Source organism: Populus alba, chromosome 18 (genome assembly GCF_005239225.2).
Source record: "Populus alba chromosome 18, ASM523922v2, whole genome shotgun sequence".
Taxonomy (NCBI): Eukaryota; Viridiplantae; Streptophyta; class Magnoliopsida; order Malpighiales; family Salicaceae; genus Populus; species Populus alba.
Window position 1 is genome coordinate 5,518,395 of NC_133301.1, and position 23,044 is coordinate 5,541,438.

General features: G+C 34.6%; 1 protein-coding gene and 2 long non-coding RNA genes across 3 annotated transcripts; all 3 read right to left on the bottom strand.

The window, feature by feature from the left end:
* Positions 1-9,642: 9,642 nt before the first annotated feature.
* On the bottom strand, positions 9,643-11,161 carry LOC140954942 (uncharacterized). Its single transcript, XR_012168624.1, has 2 exons — positions 10,817-11,161; positions 9,643-10,229 (listed from the first exon to the last, which is right to left on the bottom strand). It is a non-coding gene; the product is annotated as an uncharacterized lncRNA (long non-coding RNA).
* A 4,118-nt stretch (positions 11,162-15,279) lies between these two features.
* LOC118046021 (uncharacterized) lies at positions 15,280-18,739 on the bottom strand. The gene is made up of 9 exons (XM_035054782.2): positions 18,458-18,739; positions 18,277-18,357; positions 18,164-18,213; positions 17,620-17,697; positions 16,912-16,969; positions 16,778-16,827; positions 16,439-16,547; positions 16,280-16,341; positions 15,280-15,526 (listed from the first exon to the last, which is right to left on the bottom strand). Exons 1-9 carry the CDS (start codon positions 18,539-18,541, stop codon positions 15,484-15,486), a joined length of 615 nt encoding a protein of 204 aa, XP_034910673.1. The 5' UTR covers positions 18,542-18,739; the 3' UTR covers positions 15,280-15,483.
* Positions 18,740-21,078: 2,339 nt separating this feature from the next.
* On the bottom strand, positions 21,079-22,696 carry LOC140954940 (uncharacterized). Its single transcript, XR_012168622.1, has 3 exons — positions 22,574-22,696; positions 21,938-21,994; positions 21,079-21,381 (listed from the first exon to the last, which is right to left on the bottom strand). It is a non-coding gene; the product is annotated as an uncharacterized lncRNA (long non-coding RNA).
* Between the last annotated feature and the right edge of the window lie 348 nt (positions 22,697-23,044).

A 23,044-nucleotide genomic window follows, 5' to 3' on the forward strand; every position in this document is an offset into this window, starting at 1 on the left:
GAGTTGAGTTACTTACTTTCTAGCTTTTAAATGCAATGATGAAAATTATCATGTACTGTTTCTTGTTTGTGATACCATGCCTTATGAGCAGTGTTTGTTTGAGTAGTGGGTGGGGATTAATACTGACCGAGGCCTGCGCTTGACTTCCAGCCCAAGATTTAAAAATTTCAGAACCATGGCATTTTCAGGAAACTGATATGGTTTACTGGAGAAGGTTGTTGATTCACTTGCGTGGAAACTATAGCACCCTGGAATTGATATATATGTTTGCTGCTTTTATGGATTACTGATGCTCATATCTGTTAAACAATCCGTGGCCAAAAGAGCTTGGAAAACTAGTTAAGCAGCATTTGTTTGCGGCAAAAATGGTTGCTGTAGCAATTGAATTGTTCTTCCAATATGAGATTGAATGTGAAAATGATAGTATTTTGTGCTGTTGGCCAGTGTCAGCGTTTTGGGCACTTCTAAATGTCCTGTTCCTCTTGGAGGAAACTTACTGTGCAGTCACTGGAGCAACAACAGAGCAAAATACCTCAAGCAAGCAGTTCAACAAGAGTGAATCATAAATAAAAAGAAAGAAGATGATCTGTAATGTATCTCAAGGAAGCATGCAACTCGAATGTACCCCGCAGTTATTCTACTGATTACAGATCATATACCCTAATTGCAAAATTACAACTCAAAATCCCATGTCTGCCTTGTATAGAATCAAATATGGACGGGGTTAAGAAAGGGGATTCTGCAAAAATCTCTACAGCAGTTATAATTTGCTATTCAGCAGCCTGTATCAGACTTCTTTTAATTCTTTTAATTTAGAAGAGATGGTTCCTGAATGCCAGAAGCACTTTTGGGGACAAAAGCAGGACAAATGGTAAGAATGGACCAAAGATCGTTTTAATAGCATAGCTCACAAAGTCACGGTCAGCTTCTTCAGAGGTGCTCCTTGTGGTTGAAATGGCTTTAGCTGAAGGTAGAGTTTCTACCACTGCATCTGCCAGATCTGTGATGAAGGATGAGGTGCAACCCAGAGCAGGTACACGGGCCCCAATTCACAATTCCAGATTCACGAGCCAACTCCTTGTATTCCCTATCAATGTCTTCGAGTGTCTCTATGTGTTCACTGACAAAACTGCGATTTCAATCGATACAACAACAGGTCAATCTTAAAGTTCTCATTTGAATTAAATTAGAGCAAGAGTGTGCTGTTCTATCCAACTAAACAGATTTCAACTTGTCACACTAAAACGTAAAAGGAATACATCGTGCATGAGACTTTATTGAGAACAACTACCAATCTTATAAAACTCGAAAAAGAGTACTTGAAACTCACACCAAGGGCCTTCGGTCTGGACACAATGTGTACCAATCCAGTGAGGAAAATTAGCTTGTGCTGTCAAATCCAAAATACCTTCAATACAGTAGGACCAGGAGTCCATATTTAATAGAATTTCATGATATACAGGAACAGTTCAGGTTCATAGATGCATGAAACATTCAAAAGATCAGCACCCCACATGTTGAAAGCCCTATAATACCTTAAAGTATTTTGGTACGAGACATTCTTCGAAGTAGCATCTGTAGCGCATTGATGGGAACTCATACTTGCTTACTTGAACCCCAAAACACTAATGGATTGGTCAAATATGATTCTTTTTATATAAAAACAAAGCAAAGTTATCTTCAGAGTTGCAACACAACAAGCTTTGCTATCCTATCCCTCTTAATGTGTCAGATAAAATTAAAAATACAAGTTAGAAAGGTCTGCAATCAAAAGCTTATGTAAATAGGAGATTCACAATTAGTTTGAAAGGATTGATAATTTGTAGAAAGGTTAAAGTCTCATATGATGAATCGCTTCTTCAATGAAAAGGTACCTGCCGGTAACTAATGCATCCACTACACATCGTGGCCAGAAGATCATGCTGCATGAACGTGAAGATCATGCTGATCATTGCAGGTAGTTAGTTTAGGAGTCATGTTGCAAGAGCGTGGATCATTAGTTAATTGTTAGTAGTGGATGGTGTTGTAATTCTTTCTTATTGTTTTGTTAATTTTGTTATTAATTCTGTTATGAAATGTATGGCTATAAATGCCAAAGTTATTTTTAATACAAGGGTGAATTTTACTCCAATCCCTTATTTCTCTTTTGTTATTCTTCTTCCATAAATTCATTGTATCAGTGGTATCAAAGCCTGGTTATTCTTGGTTACGACCATGGATACTCGTGGCAAATCAAATGCAGAATTTCGCAATGAAATCTTAGTTAGACACGAATCGAGCTTTCATCAGGTTAATGCTACCTTACAAGTAGTTTTGACAAAACTTCAAGCTCTTCATACTACCTGTAACCAAAACATCAATTCTCCTTAAATCAACCCCTTTTCTAATGAAGAGTCTTCACGCCAAAAGACCACTCATTATCACCCTATAAATAACCATCAACACCACAATCTCAAGTTATCATTTCTAAAATTTAATGGAGATGATTCAACTAGATGGATTTACAAGGCAGATCAATACTTTGAATTTCAAAATATTATGTCAAACCAGCAAGTTCGGCTGGCCTCTTTCCATTTAGAGGGTATTGGGTTACAATGGCATAGGTGGTTAACCAAGTTTGGTGGACCACTAACATGGGATGAGTTTACCAAGGCTATATAACAAAGATTCGGTTCAACCGACTATAAGGATTCGTCAGAAGCCTTGACTCACCTTAAACAAAACACGACAGTAGCAGTTAACCAAAAGGCTTTTGAGAGACTCTCCCATCAAGTGGATGGTCTACCGGAAAATTTTTTGATCGGTTGTTTTATTGCAGGACTTCACAATGAGATTCGTCTGGATGTTAAAATCAAGTAGCCCTATACCTTGGCAGATATCATAGGGGTGGCCAGATTAATTGAGGAAAGGAATCAACTGCAAAAGAGAGCCCCTCTTCCTATACGATCTTTACCACATCCAGTACCAGCTTTAGTGTTAGCACTGTGAATGACTTACTCGAAATAGTAGAGAATGAAGTAATCCCTGATATTTCTTTCCACACCGTGACAGGAACCGACCATCCACAAACTATACGTGTCATAGGCCAACTGAAGAACAATAAGGTAATATTGATCATAGATGATGGCAGCACCCATAATTTTATTGATGAAGCGAGAAAAGAAGTTCTAAGTTGTCATTACCAATTAACCGAGAATAGAAGTTTTAAGTTATGGTGGCTAATAAAGAGAAGATTGACTTTGTTGGACAATGATGGGCACTCACCATCAACATAGAAGGATATCTAGTCATCGCCGATTTCTACATTCTGCTTATTGCAGCATGCCAATTAGTGTTGGAGGTGCAATGGCTGCAAACTCTTGGTCCTATGGAGATGGATTATAAACAACTGATTATGTCCTTCAAAGAAAGGAACGACTCTCATATTTTTTATGGAATTAGGCCAACAAGCCTTACAACATTGTCCAATAAGGAGTTGTATGGATTGCATGGCATGAGGTTGTTCTTCCATATCTTATAAGTTAAAAGCAAAGCCCAGTTTCCTTCTTACCTATCTAAAGTGAGCTCACTCTTGGCGAAATATTCTTCAGCTTTTGTAGCTCCTACTGGTTCACCGCCTCAACGGGAACATGACCACCAAATTCCCTTGCAACCACAGACCGGGCCAATAAGTGTGAGACCCTACTGATATCCATATTATTAGAAAAATGAGATTGAAAGAATGGTGCAAAAGCTATTACAATAGGGACTGATAAGGCCAAGCCGCAGCCCGTTCTCTTCCCCTGTATTGTTAGTGAAAAGGCCAGATGAAGCTTGGAGGTTCTGTGTAGATTATCGTGCTCTGAATGATATCATAATCAAAGATAAGTATCCTATTCCTGTGATTGATGAATTATTAGATGAGCTCTACGGATCAAAAATTTACTCCAAATTGGATTTACGATTAGGTTACCATCAAATCAGAGTACGAGAAGAAGACGTTTCTAAAATAGCCTTTCGTACTCATGAAGGCCATTACGAGTTTGATGCCATTTCGCCTCACCCTATGCATCATCAACATTTCAAAGTCTCATGAATGAACTCTTCCGTCCTCATCTTCGAAAGTTTATCTTGGTGTTTTTTTATGATATCCTTGTGTATTCAAAATCGTGGGCAGATCACCTTGTACATTTGCAAATTGTAATACACATCTTGTCCATTAACTCTTTATTTGTAAAAGCAGAGAAATGTCTTTAGCGTTTTACAGGTGGATTACTTGGGGCATCAAATCTCTAAACAAGGTGTATCGATGGATCTAATGAAAATACAAATTGTGCTAGATTGGCCAAAACCCACAACATTAAAAGGAATACGTGGCTTCCTCGGTTTAGCTGGATATTATCGGAAGTTTATCCGTCATTTTGGCAGTATATAAACACCTCTGACACAACTTTTGGCCAAAGACAATTTTCATTGGACAAAAGCAGAAGAGCAAGCCTTCAAACAACTTAAAGAAGCATTGACTACATCTCCAGTTCTATGTCTTCCAGACTTCTCCCAACAATTTATGGTGGAATGTGATGCAAGTGGCATCGGTCTTGGAGCAATTCTTTCTCAGAATAATCATCTAGTGGCATATTTCAGTGAAGCATTGAAGGGGTTAGCCTTGGCATTGTCCACCTATAAGAAATAGTTGTTAGCTATTGTCAAAGCTGTTCAGAAATGGCGCCCTTACTTGCTGGGAAGATCATTTATTGTTCGCACTGACCAAAAGAGCCATAAGTATTTGTTAGAGCAATGCATTATACTCCTGCACAGACACGATGGTTACCCAAGTTGCTTGGTTATGACTACTAGATTGAATGTAAACAAGGACCAGAAAACCAAGGTGCAGACTCTTTATCCCAGGTAGTTGAATTTCAGTTCTTGTCTCTTTCATTACCATCAGCAGATTAGTGGTCCTTGCTTCTAAAAGAAATACACCAGGATTCTTTTTATGGCGATCTGGTAAAGAAGGGGTCTTCTTCGTTTACATCTCCACTGCTTCAGCGAGATGGGGTATGGTTTAAGAATGACAAGGTTTTCTTAAACCCCACTTCACAGTTCATCCCAAAGATTTTAGACTATGGTCACTCTTCACCAGTAGGTGGTCACTTTGGATATCACAAGACTTTCGCCCGCATCAAGTAGAACTTCTTCTAGTCTGGAATGCATGGGATGTTTAAGGAGTTCTTGAAGGAATGTGATGTCTACTAAAGATTCAAAAGTGACTGCATGAAACCGGTAGGCTTACTTCAACCTCTACCAATTCCTATAAAAATATGGACTGATATCTCAACGAATTTTATCGAAGGCCTGCCACCTTCTAATAGGTATACTGTCATTATGGTTATTGTAGATCGTTTGACAAAATATGCTCATTTTGCTGCATTAAAACACCATTTTACTGCTGCAACTATGGCTAAGGTTTTTATTACCAATGTGGTTCGTCTGCATGGAATTACAACATTTATCGTTACTGATTAAGACAGAGTATTTCTTAGCTCTTTTTTACAAGCACTATTCCAATTACAGGGTGCACAATTATGCATGAGTTCTAGTTATGATCCCCAATTTGATAGCCAAACTAAAGTCATGAATCGAACCTTGGAGCAGTATCTATGTTGTTTTACTAGTGACCAACCCAGAATGTGGGTTGAATGGCTTCCATGGGTAGAATTCAATTACAATACCTCTACTCACTCCTCCACCAAAACAACCCCCTTTGAAGTTGTTTATGCAACTCCACCCTCGACTTTGCTGACATATGTTCCAGGAACTTCCCGCATCCAAACTGTAGATGAATGTTTGCGTGATCGCGATGCAATTTTAAAGGAATTACAATATAATCTCTTACTGGCCCAAAATCGTATGAAGTGTCAAGCGGATCAACACCGGCGTGACATCTCCTTTGATGTGGGGGATCATGTGTATTTGAAACTGCAACCTTATAGGCAATCTTCGGTGGCCTTTCGAGCTTCTATGAAACTTTCCTCCCGTTTCTTTGGTCCCTATCAAATTGTTGGGAAAGTCGGTCAGGTTGCTTATTGTTGTTGCCACTAGGCTCACAAATTCATGATATGTTTCATGTTAGTCTATTAAGGAAGCATCATGGGCAAGTTACACAGGCCTCACCCAACTTCCCCTGGTGTCAGATACCTCTACCATTCTTCCAGAACCTGAGGCTATCTTAGATCGCCGTGTAATTTGCAAGGGAAAGTTCCGGTCTAAATATGAAGTTCTAGTTAAGTGGAAAGGAGCTCCTGTCAAAGATGCAACTTGGGAGAATGAATGGCGTTTCACTAAGACTTATCTTTCTTCCATCCTTATGGACAAGGATTCTTAAGTGGGCGGGAATGATACATCCACTACACATAGTGGCCAAAACATCATGTTGTATGAACGTGAAGATCATGTTGCATGAACATGAATTAGAATGTGGATCAGTACGATAGAAAGATCATGCTGCAGGAACGTGGGCAGTTAGTTAAGGAATCATGCTGCAGGAGCATGGATCATTAGTTAACTTAGTAGTGGATAGTGCTGTAATTCTTTCTTATTGTTTTTGTTTTGTTAATTATGTTAGCAATTCTGTTATGAAATGTATGGCTATAAATGCCAAAGTTATTTTTAATACAAGGGTGAATTTTACTCCAATCCCTGATTTCTCCTCTGTTATTCTTCTTCCATAAATTCATTGTATCAATAACACATCCCGACATAAACATTGGCGGTCAAACCCTTGTTGGCTTGCAAAGCCATTTCAATCCCATCAGCCCAGTGGCGGAGGTAGGGGGGCTGGCAGGGACCCAGCCCCTGCAAGGAAAAATTTCCCAGCCCCTCCCTTATATAAAATAATAGAAATTTTAACATTTTTAAATAATTTCTTTTAATTTGGCCCCCTCAATTTTTCTTTCCTGCTCCGCCCCTGCATCAGCCTGCAACAATTTTCTCAAAGTGTAAATGCATTTGTCTACAGGAAGAAGCAGTGGCACACATAAAACTGGTGGAGGAAAGAAAGCAGCAGAATGACCAAAACATGGTTTTCTGAAAGAAAACTCGAATTCTAATTCTTAAAGAGGACATGCATTCTACCAGCTCGTCTGTAATTTTACGCAAAGGGGAGCCACCTCCAATAGAAGCATACCCTTCTTTCCTTTTAGGAGCACGGAGCACAGAGCACAGAGATTAATTTTGCCAAAGGTCTCTGAAGAAACCGAAACAGCCAAGGAAGTCTATAATATCCTGCATTGTAACCTTATAATTGTCAGTTCATCTCCAAAACTGAAGGAAGAAAGCTGTCTAAAACAAAGAATTGTCCGTTAGCTGCTGCAAGAAAGAAGGTTCTCAAAGCGCGTCGTTTTGGAGGAATCCGATTTTTTGCTCCTTAAATTACCCTTGTCTAAGAGATACTCCATGTGCAAACCCTTTGTCTAAACTGGTAAATGCAAGTCCGGCTTTGTTTTAGGGTTTTAGCGAACCATTATATAAGCTTGTGCTAATCGCCTAAACTACATCCCGCGTGCTCTACTTCCTGTACCACGTCACGACACGTCTCTGTTTCTTCTACTTTTGTATTTTCAATATATGCAAGCATAAATCTAATTTCTCTAATGTGTATGGATGGGCTCTATAACAGAGTCAACAGCAGACGCCGATCCATGGCGATCTGACTGCCGCTTGGAGCCAAAATTCAGTTTTGCCCGGATGAAGATACCTTGGAACTCATTGTTGTTTCTTGACACAATAATCGGGTTACATCTCTTCTTCTTTTTTACTTGAAAGGATTTTCTTCTTGAAAGAACAAAAATTGGAGGCACCCAGTCAGACACGGGTGATTATTGGTTTATTTGATGCCAAATCACCTTTTGCATGGTGCCTAAATTGAGCTGCTTTCACGATTGGGGGGGGTCATTGCTTGATCATGGCTTCCTTCGAGTTTTAAGCAGCTAAATCCCCTAATGGTCTTTCTGACAATGTTTGAAATAGGTCTTTTTTCAGTCGTTTCAAATAAACATTTCCTCCTTGTTTCTCTCTCTTTTTTGTCGTTTTCAGACAGCACCGCACCCAAATGTCAAGTTCGTGATTCCGGCTATTCATCAACGGTGAGATCGAGGATGAGCTTTTGATTTGATGCCATTGCTGATCTGGGCAGAACTGTTTTTGGACTTCCATTGAGCAAATCATACACTTTAGCTAAACGCTTAACTATATTTTGACTTTCATTTGGACCAAGCCAGAGAATTTGTAATGTGCTGTGAACTTCTACCCTGCATTTGTGGGACCAGAGTGCGCATTGATGTGGTTGTTGGGTTCGTATGACTTGAAATCCTTGATTCTACAGGCTTTTCCTTGGCCCTGAGATTAATGGTGCATTTTGCTTCAGGCTATAAAGTAGCATGAAGTGCCGGATTCGAAGGAAAGAAAACCAGCCGGAAATTTGAACATGCAATCACAAATACAGGAGTTAACCACCGTCTCTAAAAAAACCAAACAAGTAGGAAGCCTGACTCCGGGAGTTGATCAGAGCGCACCAATTGAGGCTTGCTCTTACTGTGGAACCAGGGACTGTTTTTCAGTTGAAATACCATAAACGATATTCATGAGAATGGGAGTGGAGTATGCAAACATGCAAAGACTTGCTATCCAATCCGATTCTGGGAAGGATGGGATGAAGGAAAAGATAAATGGAAGCCTGAACTGTCAAGAGATGATGAGGAGAAACAAGGAGCAACGCTGAGCGTTTTTGGAGTTCCAAAATAATTACTAAGATCTCTACTTCGTCATTAATTTTCACTATCACCAATTGAAGTGTTGCTCAAATTGTTGAACATGAGATGAGTTTCCAGCTGAGAAACCAAATGTTGTTCGTGGGAGTAAAGTATGCCAGCTTGCTGCGACAAACCAACACAATCCGATTCTAGGAAGGAGGATGTGAAGGAATGGATAAACAGAAGCAAAGGACACAAAACAGGCAAGAGAATATAAGCTGGAAGGGTCAACAAGTGAGAAAACAAAATTTAAGAGTTATAGGCACAACATGTGGACATTTTTGGAGTTCCAACAGAGTTATTGAGATTTGTAGCTGGTTTTACATTTTTGGAGTTCCAACAGTTATCGAGATTTGTAGCTGGTTTTACATTTTCTTCCAGTTTCAATCTGCTACTGCAGGTGAGAAGTTTAGAATCCAACTGCCAGTTATATGACTCTTGGAAATTCAACTTAATCAATTTCGATTCACTACCAAATGGACAAAAAGGCAAGCTGAGTCAATCGGAAAATGGAAATTCAAAAAAAATTATTGCATTTGATATGAAAGCATGCACAAGTATTTTTCTCATCTAGTGAATCTGATTCAACCGAGGACATTTAATAACCTCACAATTCCTTTAAGCTGATTCACAGGAGCGGGAATTATACTCAAAAGTCAAAACAATCCTCGAAGATAATAAACAGAACCACCACTCAGTCACAGCTGCAAGCATTCATTCATATCAGATAACACACATGGTGCCTGGTGAATTTTCGATAGCCAATTCATCACAAAAGAACAAGTACAGGAATTGCTAATGGATCACATCAGAGGCATATCGAAGATATAACAAATCCACCCTGGTAAAGGAGTTCTAAAAATAAACTGGCAAAATCGATTCAATAATATCAAGTTTCATGCAACCAAAATTCTAGTGTACAGGAAAATTTTGCACGTAAATTTTCTGCAAACTAAAGCGTCCAAACCACAATAAAGAATTACAAAACTACGTTGATATCTCAATAACTCCATTCTATCTTGAAAGCGGCTACGCCCATCAGTAAGAATCATCAAAAGCAACAATCACAATCGAATGGGCAAAGAGGGGTACCTCCACCACTGCTATTGTTAAAACCCAATTCCTCTTCTGTATATATGCTGAATCCATCTTCTGTTTTCTTTCGAGACTTAGAAGGCGGGTCAGTAAATCTTCTCTCTTCATCTTCTTTACTCTTCTTCTTCTTTTTCTTCATCGATTTCGGTTTCTCTTCTCCATTTACATTTGCCTTATCAGCCTTTATTTGTTCAGGTTTCTTCCTCTTCTTTCCAGAGAAGATATCATCAATCTCATTACCTGATTTCTCTGGTGTTGATGAGGGTTTTGCCTGCTGTACATCTGCATTTTCTTGTTCTTGTGTAGGTTTCTTGGAAGAACTCTTTTTGGGCATACTGAATCAAGCTAAAAGTTTGATAAAAAAACAAGAATGCCAAGTATCAATCACCCAATTCAAATGCCAACTAAATGTAAACTAACAATTCTCGAATTCACTAATGGTTTTGAAGACCAACTGATGTAAGTCAACTGACCGGAGAATAGAAGAGTAACAAACAAATAACATCGACATACAACAGAACATCTAGCTCAAAATCAGCAAAACAAAAAGGCCACGGCCAGCAACCTGAATTCCCACATAAGATGCAGCAAATGGTTCAAACTTGAGAATATCCCGGAATGTCATTTTCTTCATTATTGTCATGGGCAGAGAAAAAAGATGAAAATTCTAAATTGATATGCATTGTTTAGTAACCAAAGAGAGTGTATACATCTAAAAAAGTCGCCAAATTAATTGTTCTTAGGCTGAATCCGTTGCTACGTTTTTCCAGGCAAACACAAGCAAGCTGGGTTTTTTTTTTAAGAAAAAAATATTTTTAGTATGAAAATCAAAATCAAATAGAAGGTAGGAATTATGAAACAGATAAGAGAGCATAACTATAGCAGTGAGAAAAAAAAAAAAAAAAAAAACCGGAGAGAGAGAGAGAACTAACCTTAGCTTGCTTGCTACCTGTTGAGATTGGAGACGAAGCAGGGAAAGAAGAACTCTAAAACCCTTAACGTGATGGACGACGCGACTGCGGAGGATTCGGTGGTTTTGTAGGTAAAGCTACTGAAGTCGGATCCCCAGGATATTACCGTGCGGTCTTTAGGGTGTTTAACGTGGAAGGTTCGCTTCTGATCTCATCATCAATACCTGTTTTATTCAGGTGTGTGATTTGTAAAGCTTCAATTTTTTCTTTTCTTCAAGTTTTTTTAAGTGATAATAAATTAATTTTAAAATATTCTTCTTCTACTTTAATTTTTATTTTATCTTCGGCACTCCAATACGGAAGAAATATAAGAGTAATTCAAATCTACGAATAGATTTTCTACCAAGGATCTTAGTCACTCCAATCCCAGTTTCCAATTAAAATTTAAAAAATGCAGCCTAAAATTCCCTCTCAACACTGTTACACACATGGTAAAATAATATTAAAAGGAACTTAAAAAATTTATTGATTTCACTGCAAATACTTTCACAGAACATTGTTCATTAAAATAATATTATTATTTTTAATCCTTTTTAATTAGTCACGAAACTTTTCTTTTCTTTTCTATCATCATATATTTTGTTGAATTTGTTTTGATTACCTTAGGGTGTCAAAAACAAATTATCATACTTGGTTTATTGATGTTTAATTTTACAAAAATAAATTTAATTTCATTAATTAAAAAATATTAAAAATACAGAGATTCAAATTGACATTATAAATTAAACAAAGTGTTTTTTAACTATTCAAAACAAGTCTTTTTTTATTTTACCTTTACATTTTATCAAATTTATTTTTTGGTCTCTTTAGTTTGAGAATAATTCATTTTCATATAAACTTTCTTTTCTTTACATATTAATCCATAAATTTAAAAAATGAGAAATAAAATCATCAAAAAACAGTGATTGAGTAAGAAAACATTTGGTTACATGTTAACAAGAAAAATTTGATTGTAGTAGTTTTTACCCATAAATATATTTGAAAAATTAGAATGAGATTCATTAAGATTTATTTTTTTATTCATTTTTTTTTTCAAGTAATTTAGGATATTTTAGGGCTGGCAAGTGATTTGTGAAGATTTTATAGTGTTTTTGAGGTGTTTTCAAATATAAGCTACTAAAAACTTGAGATTTTAGGGTTCAAAACTTGAACTCTAATCTTCTAGAAACATAACAACAAACAATACTTCACCTATTAGTAGAGTCAACTTATCACTTATATATATAAATAAAGAGAAGTGTGTCTTGTAGGCTTTTTAAATAAGAAAAGATGTATAGTCTTTGCTTGATAGACATAAAGACATGGACCCTTCTTAGAAAACTAGGCATGACTAGTTTGTCCAGGGTCGCACGCTTATCCTGTTTTTTATTGGTTTTTTATTTATTTAAAGCCCATTATTATTTAAAAAAATTATCAGGTTGCTCTTTTAATAACATGTTGTTCTTCTAATAACATTTATGTTTGTTATTATATACTTAAAAAAAAAATTAGAAAAAAGATGCTATTAAGTCAATCGGGTTCATGATCTAAAGTCATAATTTTAGTGGGTTGGCTCAAGTTAATCTAGATCAATTGAAGATATCATAGTCTCAAAATTTGAAAAATATATATATTTTTATTTTTTAAAATTAATTAATGTTAAATATTATAAATTTATTAAATTCTTAAATTAATTAAGAATATATTTTAGATATTATTTTATTAATTATCATTCAGTTTTTACTTTACTTTTCAAATAAGATTGTAACATTTTTTTCATAACATTAATAAGTAATTTTCAATGGCCCGTCAATATTTTTCTATACAAAAAAAAAAAACATATCATAGTCTAGGCATGAGAATTTTAGTCCACCACCATTAGGAAAGTAACATCAAACAGTACTATCATTTATCATCTTCTTGGAGTTTGAATCTTTTAGAAAGCATTACTCAAGATAAGGTGAATACACTCAATGAGAGTGCTTACAACATATACTAAAAAAGAAATGAACAATATGCATCTAAACCTTTTTGTTGCATATAAGGAAGAAAATATTTATATCCTATAGAAAATCTTAGTTGCAGCTTAGAAGAAATGATTTATTCGGAATTCTTGAACAAATCAACAACAATACATTTAAAATGGATCTTTCAGATGAGTATGGTGTTAGTGCTTCTTTTAATGTTTATGATCTTTCTCTATTTAATATAAGTGATGTTTAGAGATCGAATCCTTTTTAGAAGAGGAGAAATGATGAGAATCAATAAGCATCACTAAAAAATCCATTTGAGGTGTTGATTGAACCAATTATGAGGTTAAAGGAAAAGAAGTTTAAAGACACATTCAATTTGTTTATGGAGAATATTTAGGCCAAGTCAAGCTTCAAAACTTCAACAAGGGATGAACAAGCTTTAATTAATGTGATCTATGTAAAGGAATGAGATCCTTATTATGCTTTAGCATTTGATAGCCTTAGTAGCGTAGGAAGAGATGATAAGAAGTTGTGTTTCCTTTTATTTTGTGGATTTTCTATTTGAAAAGGTTTTCTTATTATTCAAGCATATTAGAGATGATTTTGGACTTATTTTTTCTAATGTAAACTATTATGCTAATAAGCATAACTTTTGATCCAACCCTTAATCAAGTTTGTAATTTTTTTTATAATATTCTAAAAACATTATTTCCTATAAAGTAAAAATTTACTAGTAATAAGACATCATAAAGGCTTTATGATAAAATACATAAGTTATTGTGCGAGAATTGCATTATTTTCCTATTTGATCTAAGATTATTTTTTCTATTCTATTTAGAACTCTTTTGTTATTTTTTTAAGCCTTGTTTAGGATGTTTCATCTAGTATAAATAGGATTATTTATCTTGTATTTAGGTTTTTTGTTCATACTTGGTTATTCAGAAATAATATTTTGTGTGGCGAGGTTGCTTATACTATTTGTTTTTCATCGAACTCTTCAAGACTTATCAAAAATTAATTATATGTGTGGTGTTTTTCCTTATACTTTCAATTCTTGATTCATTATAATCAATGAGTTAGGATCTTTCATCCAATAATTTTGGTTCCTTAACTTAAATAATCATTGGGTTGGGTTTTTTTATTAATCTAATTTTAGCTTTTTTAGGTTGTTTCTATCTTATTTGCGGGATTTAGGGTTCTTACCCTTTAGGTTTGCATCACAAACAATGGGTTTCAAAAATTAGATTGATGAGATGATCGGGTTTCAAAAATACTAATCCATCACCTGACTCGTGATATTCATTTATTAGGTTTGCTTAATCCATTATCATCTATAATATTCATATTGTTTTTTGCTCTAACGGGTTAGATCTAGTCAAATAATGCAAATATTATAAGTGAGCAATTGTTTTTTAAACACCTATACTTTCAAGATTAACTTGACATATAGTTGTAACTAGACAAGTGGCCTATGATAACACCATTTTTTAGCTATAGAAAAAAATATCCAGGTTGCATGAAATTTTCTAGCAGTCAAGTTAATTTTAAAATCTCGTGACCCGTCACTCACCTAACCCAAGTTTCAAATAAAACCATTTAAAGGGTGCCTAGAACCAACAATCGATCTAGCAGGTTTAAAGACAACCACTAACATATACTTGATTTAAAGGCAACCGTAATGAATCAACTAAGTTTAACAATCGTGCTGTTTCTAAAATAATTTTTTGTTCAACTCAATAGAAAAAAAAAAATACTTGTTCACAAAATTAAGTACCAACCAAGTTGAACATAAATTAATAAAGATTCAATTTTGAAGGATGAAAGTGAAAAGAGAACAAAAAAAAACCATTGTTAGAAAAATTAGACCGACTCAACAGGTCAACCTACAACCCAGGCCACCCGGGATATAAACTAATCCGAGTTGAAAAATAAATGGAGGAAGGGATTAACTTGAATTGATTCGATCAACCATGAGAAACTGCTCAATAACCTGTTAAAATTTGTTTTTGAAAAAAATTATCAAAATGACTTAGTTTCAATGTTTTTTTATAAATAATTTGTTGACGCTCCTGACATGAACCTTGTATTACACTAGTTGGACCCACTAGCTGGGTCTAATAAATTTTCAAAAAATCAAAGGAGAATAAAAAAAAAAAGGGTTAGGCAAACAGGCTAAAGTAAACCCACACACTTGCCCATAATTCTTTTTCTTTTTAATTAGATTTAAAAAAATAATGTTGCCTGTTTTTCCAGAATTCAGACACCACAAATGGCTGAATTATAGGCAGCTAATATCAAGGGCTCAAAAACCTATTTTAAGTGTTTTTTTCTTCGAGAAACACTTAAGAAATATCATAGGACCTCAATAAATTGATTCTATGTTCTATGTTCTTATTCTATGTTCTCACATGATTCTATTAAACCATGAGACACTGGAGTTCCTAAAATAAACATACCACAGCAAACAGGCAATTCAAACAACTGTACTTTCTCATTATGGGAAGCCTGCATGGTAAACGCCAGAGGACCAAGCACCGCACTAGCAGATGCCAGGTACAGTTTGAGTTTCAGAGCAGGTTCCATTACAAGGAAAAGGGAAGGAAAATACACAAAAGGAATATTGAACATAAGGTTAGGTTTGACCCGTGCCTTAAAAGCAAAACAGAGCACCTTTCTTCATTCCACCTGTGAATAACCTCCACCACTTTCAGCCTTTGTCCTGAACAAACCCATCATTTCCATCAACAAATGATTACACATGTGATGAAGAATAAAACATCGTTTGAAGGGCATTAATGATTTAATTCCTATTTGCTTTCAAGTTGGGAGAACATAACCTTGACCGGTGAGTTGTCACTATGAGTAACAGAATCAAGCAGCATATTAGGAAGTACATTTAAACTTACAAGTTGCTACAATAATCAAGATGTCTATGGAAGCAAGACGAATATGAAAATAGAATTATGATCTAATTCTATTAGCTATCATGTTGGGAGAACACGACCTAGACCAGTGAGGTGTCACTATGAGTAACAGAATCAAGCAGCATATAAGGAAGTATATTTTGGACTTGTAAGTTACTACTATAATCATGGTTTCTATGGAAGCAAGAGGAATATTAAACTTCTAGCGAGTAAGACCACCAATACTCATCACCTTAGATCAAACTCCCTATGTCCACTGCTAATCACTTACTAACAAGAATTTCCAAAAAAAAAAACTGAATAGCACAAGCATAATGTGAGTCCATATATGAATGGTATGGTCAATGCAGGAAAACATTAGGCAGCATCCTAACTTGTCATAAGAACTAATGATTTTGCATAGAATGCATAATATGAAATGCAGGGTGTCTCAAATGGACATGCCAACATCAAATCTTCAATCAAATCCTCATCAATACTCAAGTACATAATTATCTGAAAAGCACCCCTATATGCTTGGAATATTCCACAGAGGTATAAGCACTTACTTGTGGTCAGAAGGGTTGGGCATAAGTTCATAAACAATGGTGGCAACAACATCCCTCTTCAACTGTTCATTGTAGAAAAGAAAGTGTCATTTAGATACCAATCCTTAGTCCAAACAGACGCACAAAGCCGTAAAACTTGATCTTTTGTGGTGTATTTACCTGGGTGGCTTCACCTTTGAAGCCAATATAGTGTATCTGACTTGTATCGCCACCAAAATTATCAGGGAAATGCAATGTGATGCTTGCCACACTTTGAAATTTGGCGTATCTATTAATGTGAGCAAATATAAAATCAGCAAATACAAGATAACTGCTGGTGAACCAAACTTAATTGAAACAATGAAATATAATTCCTTTTGACTCTTCTTTGTTGTATTCATTCTCGTTCAGATGACATTAAATTAAGGATTTCCAGAATTGAGATGGTAGGCAGTTACAAAATGGAACAAAGTATTTGAGTTCAATAAGCTAAGTAACAGTGCGGTAGGGAATGATTACCTTGTCTGAAACTCAAGTACTCCATTCAAATTTTCAACCAAATCCCACTCCTTAAACAATAAAAACCACTATTGCCAGTAAGGAATATTATTGAGTTTAGTGATAGCTGAGCAACAAACAAGATGAAACGATACCTGAACAGCTTGCATACTTTGAGCATCTGAGAAGTCAATGCCATCTCGATTGATAAACCTAAATAATTTTAAAGAGCAAATCTAAGTTTTTTTTGTTACAAAAAGTGGTCACAGAAGAGAATATTGAAAAAGAATTTGTATTGTTCAAAACGCTGCTTTAACATCAGTTCCTTATATATTTACTAAAAAAGCTAGCCTAACTGGTCTGGATGGGAAAGTTCCATAGCTTAACAATCATTGTACATCCAATGACTCAACAAGAAAAACATACATTGAGTGAATGAAAAAAGGCAAGTATGCTAGCTAGGTTGGAATGGTAACGCCTCATTGATGCTGCACAATAAGGCTGGCTTGAACCTGTCTTTGTAGAGATGCATTAACACTCAAACATTATCACACCAAACATGGAGAATGCAACAAAAAAAATCTAAATATAAGACAAAATATGAAGTTCAAAGTTGCCTAAATATTACCATAATGGTAAGAACATTGGGGTCTGAAACACACACACACACACACACACACAAGGTAGAGTGAGGCCATTCAATAATTTAATTAAAACAGCTTTGAGTAAGTTCTATGGAGTTGCGTAAACTACATCAAATCAGCAGCATCTACCATCTGTAGAAGCTTCAGAATTACTCCCGCTTGCAAAATTTCAAGAACTGCAATGAAGAAGTAACAACACAACATGGAAGTTGAACTTACGCTCTCATCCTAGAAGGACTTGTTCCATCAGCACCTCCAACAATTGAAATGCTCTTGATCTTAACATCCGATGTGAATCTACCACAATTAATCCAGCAGAAACATAAGAAATCCAGAAAGTTATCTCAGGTAGATAGAAGGATAAAAATATCCAAACCCCAAATCAAAGTGACGCAATTAAAAACAATCATCAACAACATTTTAAAAATTGAAGCCTCCAAGTCCCAAACATTTTTATTCGTTAAAAACATAGGTCACCAAAGTGGATCGATTTTACCCGTATTGAAAGAGGTCAAGCAATTTTTTATATGAATAAAGTGCTATTTTGTTATAATAACTGGATTGGCAAATAAAGGTATGAGAACTGATCAAAGAAAATTCTTTGACAAGCGAGAATAACATACAAGCAATGTTAATGTGAGCTTCAAGATTCCAGCAGGTACAAATTATTTGGTAAACACCCATTTCATTATTATCCAGATAATGATTAGTAGCATCACTTAATAAGAGGCCACACTACATGAAAAAAGAATTCGCAACTTACGGAATGTAAACAAGTAACTCCGGATCACCCTCGTTGCTTTCCAAATGCCCCTATCATTGCATATGTGTTAAATTAAATTAATAAACAGGAAAAAAAAAAACCTAGAAAAATACCGCAGAAGAATCGAGACGGTGCTCCCAAGCTTTAAAAACTGATTTAGCACTTCCTGGAACTGCCTCGTTTAAAGCTGATACCTTTGAAGGACAACAAAACAAAAAGAAAATACAACAAATTATTTTGTTGATTTCTACGCAGAAGAATTTGATGCAGTGTGAAGTAGAAGAAATTTGACACCTTAGGGAGGTCTATGTGTTTGTAGAGAGACCAGTTAGAGGAGCAATCGTGATCTTCACAGCTATGATCGTGTAAACAAGCCATTTCCTCTTGCAATTGCAAATCTTGAAGCCTGAGAACAAGATTCGCGGTGGGTCTTGCAGAAGTGCACCGTTTTATCGGCTGGATGAATGATTTTGTTGGCCCACGTGTGATTCCAAACTCGCTTTTGTTTTGTCGTTCAAACTTACTTCACTCTTGTTTTGTAGTTTTCTTCCTCAATTTTTTGTCGAGGCTTCTAAAGTTTCGTTCTTTTAGTGCTGTTTGTAAATTATTTACATATTAACAAATGGTCATTTGGACAGCCTCGATACTTGATATTAAACTTAGAGATCTTTAAATTACAAAATCTTGAAAATTCCCAAGTTTTTCTTGAAAATAAGAATGAGAGAGTTTACCTTAATAAATAAAGAATGTAATATTTTAGTATTTATATTGTGATTGAAAAAATAAAGATAGCACAAATAAAAACATGTTTAATTGAGGACATATAAATAAAAATATAAAAATAAAAATAACACTATCACTAGGATATACTTAAAACAAATTTTTGTGCTTCCAACCTTAAAATGATTTTTTGTGCTTTTAAAATATGAGGTATAGAGATTATATGTCTCTAGAGAAAATACTTATTATGTTTTGTTGCATCTCATTTTTTGCTCTATGATAAAAATAAATAAATATAAAAATGATATTTCCAAACAAAAAATTGATTTTTTAAGGCAAAAAAAAAACTTTTTTGGAGGAAAAACTAAGCTACCATATCAAAAATTAAGTTCCTCCTTAAAATTGACCAAAACCATCTTTTTTCAATCAAAAACAGTTTTGCCACTTCAAAACTAGTAAAAAAGGATTTACCATGGTCAAATTTATCATTTTACAGCTAAAGTATTTTAAAGTCAAGAAAATAAATTTTTTATGGTCTAGTAAGAATCTCATAGTTGAAAATCTTCAAGCTAGTACTATTCCCCTCTAATATAGTTGTAATGAGTGTGGATGTCACTGATACATTCATTGAGATGAATGGTTATAGGATAAACTCCATTATCATAGTACCTGTTAAGATATTCTTGTTCTTACATTATTATCATAACACCGACAAAAAAAGATTAAGATGTTGAGTGCAATATTTTTTTCTTGGATTTTCAACAACAACCATGCTTATAAATCGATGTTTAGGTTAGTATGGTGGAATGATCACAAAAATCTAGCGTAAATAGTGGTTATCAAATGGAAAAGGTGATCAACAATGGATCTCTTAATTCTTATCTATGCAAGATGATGTTATTGTCTAGAAAGTAGAATGGATAAGATTAAGCTTTTGGATGTTATCTTGTGGTAGTCATCCTTGGATCCCATGAAATGGCATTACTGGTCATGTACCATCCATGATAGCCAGACAGGTTGGAAACCGGCAAGGTATCCCCAAGACAAGCCAAATAAAAATAGACATACAGTTTGGTTGAGTTTATAGGTAGGTTTGCATATGGGGTCCCACCAAGGATCAAGAAAGATAAAATAATCTAAAATATGGTGAGCAATAGTCCAAACCATAAAATAATGAAACCATTATGGTATGACTGATGACAAGCTATCAAGTTATGGAATTGCAAACATAAGAAATTGTAAGAAAAAGCTGGGTCCTCTAGTATGTTTGGGAGTGTGATATACCAAAGTAATAAAGTATAACCAACTCCTCTAACACTGTACAAGACATTTCTAAAGATGTAAGAGGAAAAGGAATGAGAAAATTATAGGAACCTTGCAAAAAAAAAAAAAACAAATTAAGTTTGCTGAGTAGGACATGGAAAAAAATTGGTAGAAACTAAAAAAGGACTTGGAGCTCAAGGTTCAAAAACAAGGAATTTAGAAGTAATCATGTCAGCTTACCTAAGCCTTTGTGGAATTGAAGTTCATTAAGGTTGACACCCTAAAAGGCAACCTAATGAGGTAAAGTGAACAAAGACTAAACATAACCAAGAGTTAAGACATGATATTGATAGTGTCAAAAAAAGATCTAGATAAAGTGAAGGCTCGAAGAAGTTCTCCAAGCTAAAAAGAATAATCTAGAGGAAGCCAATAACAAAATGACTAAATTGATGTAAGCAACACTGAACATGGTTCAATAGCTAGAACTAGAAGTATAAGAGGTGACTCAAAATCACCTGCATGAGTCTATACATTGGGATAACATAAATAACCACATGAAGAATATTGATAGACATCAGTTGCAGAGGCTCAATAAGTTACAAAATCAAATTGATGCAGTGAGGCAAGAGGCCTAACACTAAAAGACATTAGCAGACATATCAGCAATGGAGAACCTATATAGGGAGAACTAGCCATGACCATTTATGTAACAGCCCCAATATTTATATATTCAAAACAGATAGTAAAGACATGATAATTCAATTAAAATAAGGGATTTTTTTTTTTCCTGTAATCAATAAAAATTTCGGCAGAGTTTCCTCTATATTATTAGGTACCAAGTTATCGACTTTTCTTCCACAATCCTCAATTAACAAATTTCTTACTTGTCCTATCATCCAGGACATCATCCTCTCATTACATCACAACTTCTCAATAATTAAATTCACATATGTCTAAACAATTCAATATCCCATATTTACATGGATGCAATCTAAAGAATGATTCTAAAAACGGTAACTAGAGTACATTAATAAGGATCGTTAACGAAATTGTAATCGAAATAAGTTCATAATTAAAGCAGAAATTCATAATATAGATTATGCTACACAAAAAGCTTTTGATAAATTGTAGACGCATTATATTACATAACAAAAGGATAAATTCATTCATTACAACATGATATTCAACAAAATATAAGGAACTAAACTACTGTTCAGTCCTGTAGGGGGATGTACCTGAAAATAGATTTAATACAATAATTCAATTAGACAAATAAAAATAAAAAGACATTTATAAAATTATTTCTACTTTCTTTCTTTCTTCCCCTCTTTTTTTTTTGTCAAAAGATCATTAAATTAACTTGCTCATCTAGTATTATTATATATCAATTAAATTTCAGAATAATCTACCAGTCTATTCAACAAGCACAGTTGTCATCAGTCCAAAAACTAGTTCAACATTTCACCCATTCATCAGGGTACGAATCCCATTAACCAGGGAATTCATTATTCATCTCGCCCATTTGCCAGGGCACTAATTCCATTTAAATCAGGAATTAATTCAACAACTTACCCATTCACCAGGGTATTAATCCCATTAACCAGGAACTCAATTTCTTACAACGCCCATTCACCAGGGCACTAATCCCATTCATTCAGGAATTAATTCATCATATCGCATATCTTATTTTCTCAAGTAAACAACATAATAATTTCTAACATGTCAACCACAATTAATCCGATAAAAAAAATACATATTGTCTAATCTTAAATTCAGGTATCGTGTAATTACCTGACGACTGAGCTCGAGCCGTAGTTCCCTGCTGTGGTGTCGGCCTGGCAGCCTCTCCTGAATTGACATGTATATTACATCATTAATCTACTTTCCATATCGAAACACTCAATTAAATAAATTCCTTCCAATTATCCTTTCATTTGCCAAAATAAAATTTAGAGAGAAACATAAAAATTTCCTTCCTATTCTTCAATTTCCGCATTGTAACACATAACATTTCATCATTCAAAACAATATATATATATATATATATATATATATTATATATATTTTATTTTACCAAAATTTAAATTAAAGGTAAACATAAAAAAATTCATGATCCATTCTCTCTTTAACATTAATATCATCTCTTTCCTACACAATCTCATCATCTTATTCAAATTCCTAAATTTTATTCTTCTTAATATTATTTTTCCAAAAAATCTCTTCTTCAAGAACACCTAAAATTTTGCTTCAATTTCCATAATTTCCTACTTTCTCTACTCACTTCAACAATCTTAACACCAATTTCACAATCAATTATAATTTCCCCCAAAATTTATCATGAACCCTAATTCCTCATTTCACAAAGTTCAATCAATTTAAAGTATTTATTCATCAAGAATCTTATTTAAAAGTGTAAGGGCACTTTACCAAATAATAGTCAAAACTTTAACACTTTTGTATTGAAACTTTCCTTGCTTGAGTTATTTTTACTCCTCTCCTGGCCGAATGCTTCTTCTTCCTCTTTGAAAGGTAAGTTTAGTTTTATTTTTCTTTCTCCTTCCAGCACACACACACACACACACATATATAATTAACCTTTTTTAAAAATACCATCCGTGTCCTTAATTTTTTTCTTCCGCGCACACACTTGCACTTATACATGTATATATATAATTAACTTTTTTAAAAATACCATCCATGTCCTTAATTCTTTTTCTTCCGCACACACTTGCACTTATATATATATATAGCTTTTTTTTTCTTTTTTTTTTTTTTAAATACTATCAATGTCCCTAAATTTTTGTTTCACTTTTTTTTTTTTTTTGCCTTCTATATCCCCTCAACAGTAACTTTTAAGATTTTGGGTAAAATTTCCCGAATCTTGATACATGTTATACC

What these genes read in the sequence shown, in the direction of transcription:
- LOC118046021 (XM_035054782.2), bottom strand. Translation starts at nt 18,541, where the DNA reads ATGGCTTGTTTACACGATCATAGCTGTGAAGATCACGATTGCTCCTCT. An exon ending in AAAGTATGCAAGCTGTTCAG is followed by an intron (nt 16,828 to 16,911) that starts GTATCGTTTCAT and finishes TTATTGTTTAAG; the next exon opens with GAGTGGGATTTGGTTGAAAA. An exon ending in TCAAAGGTGAAGCCACCCAG is followed by an intron (nt 16,342 to 16,438) that starts GTAAATACACCA and finishes TACAATGAACAG; the next exon opens with TTGAAGAGGGATGTTGTTGC.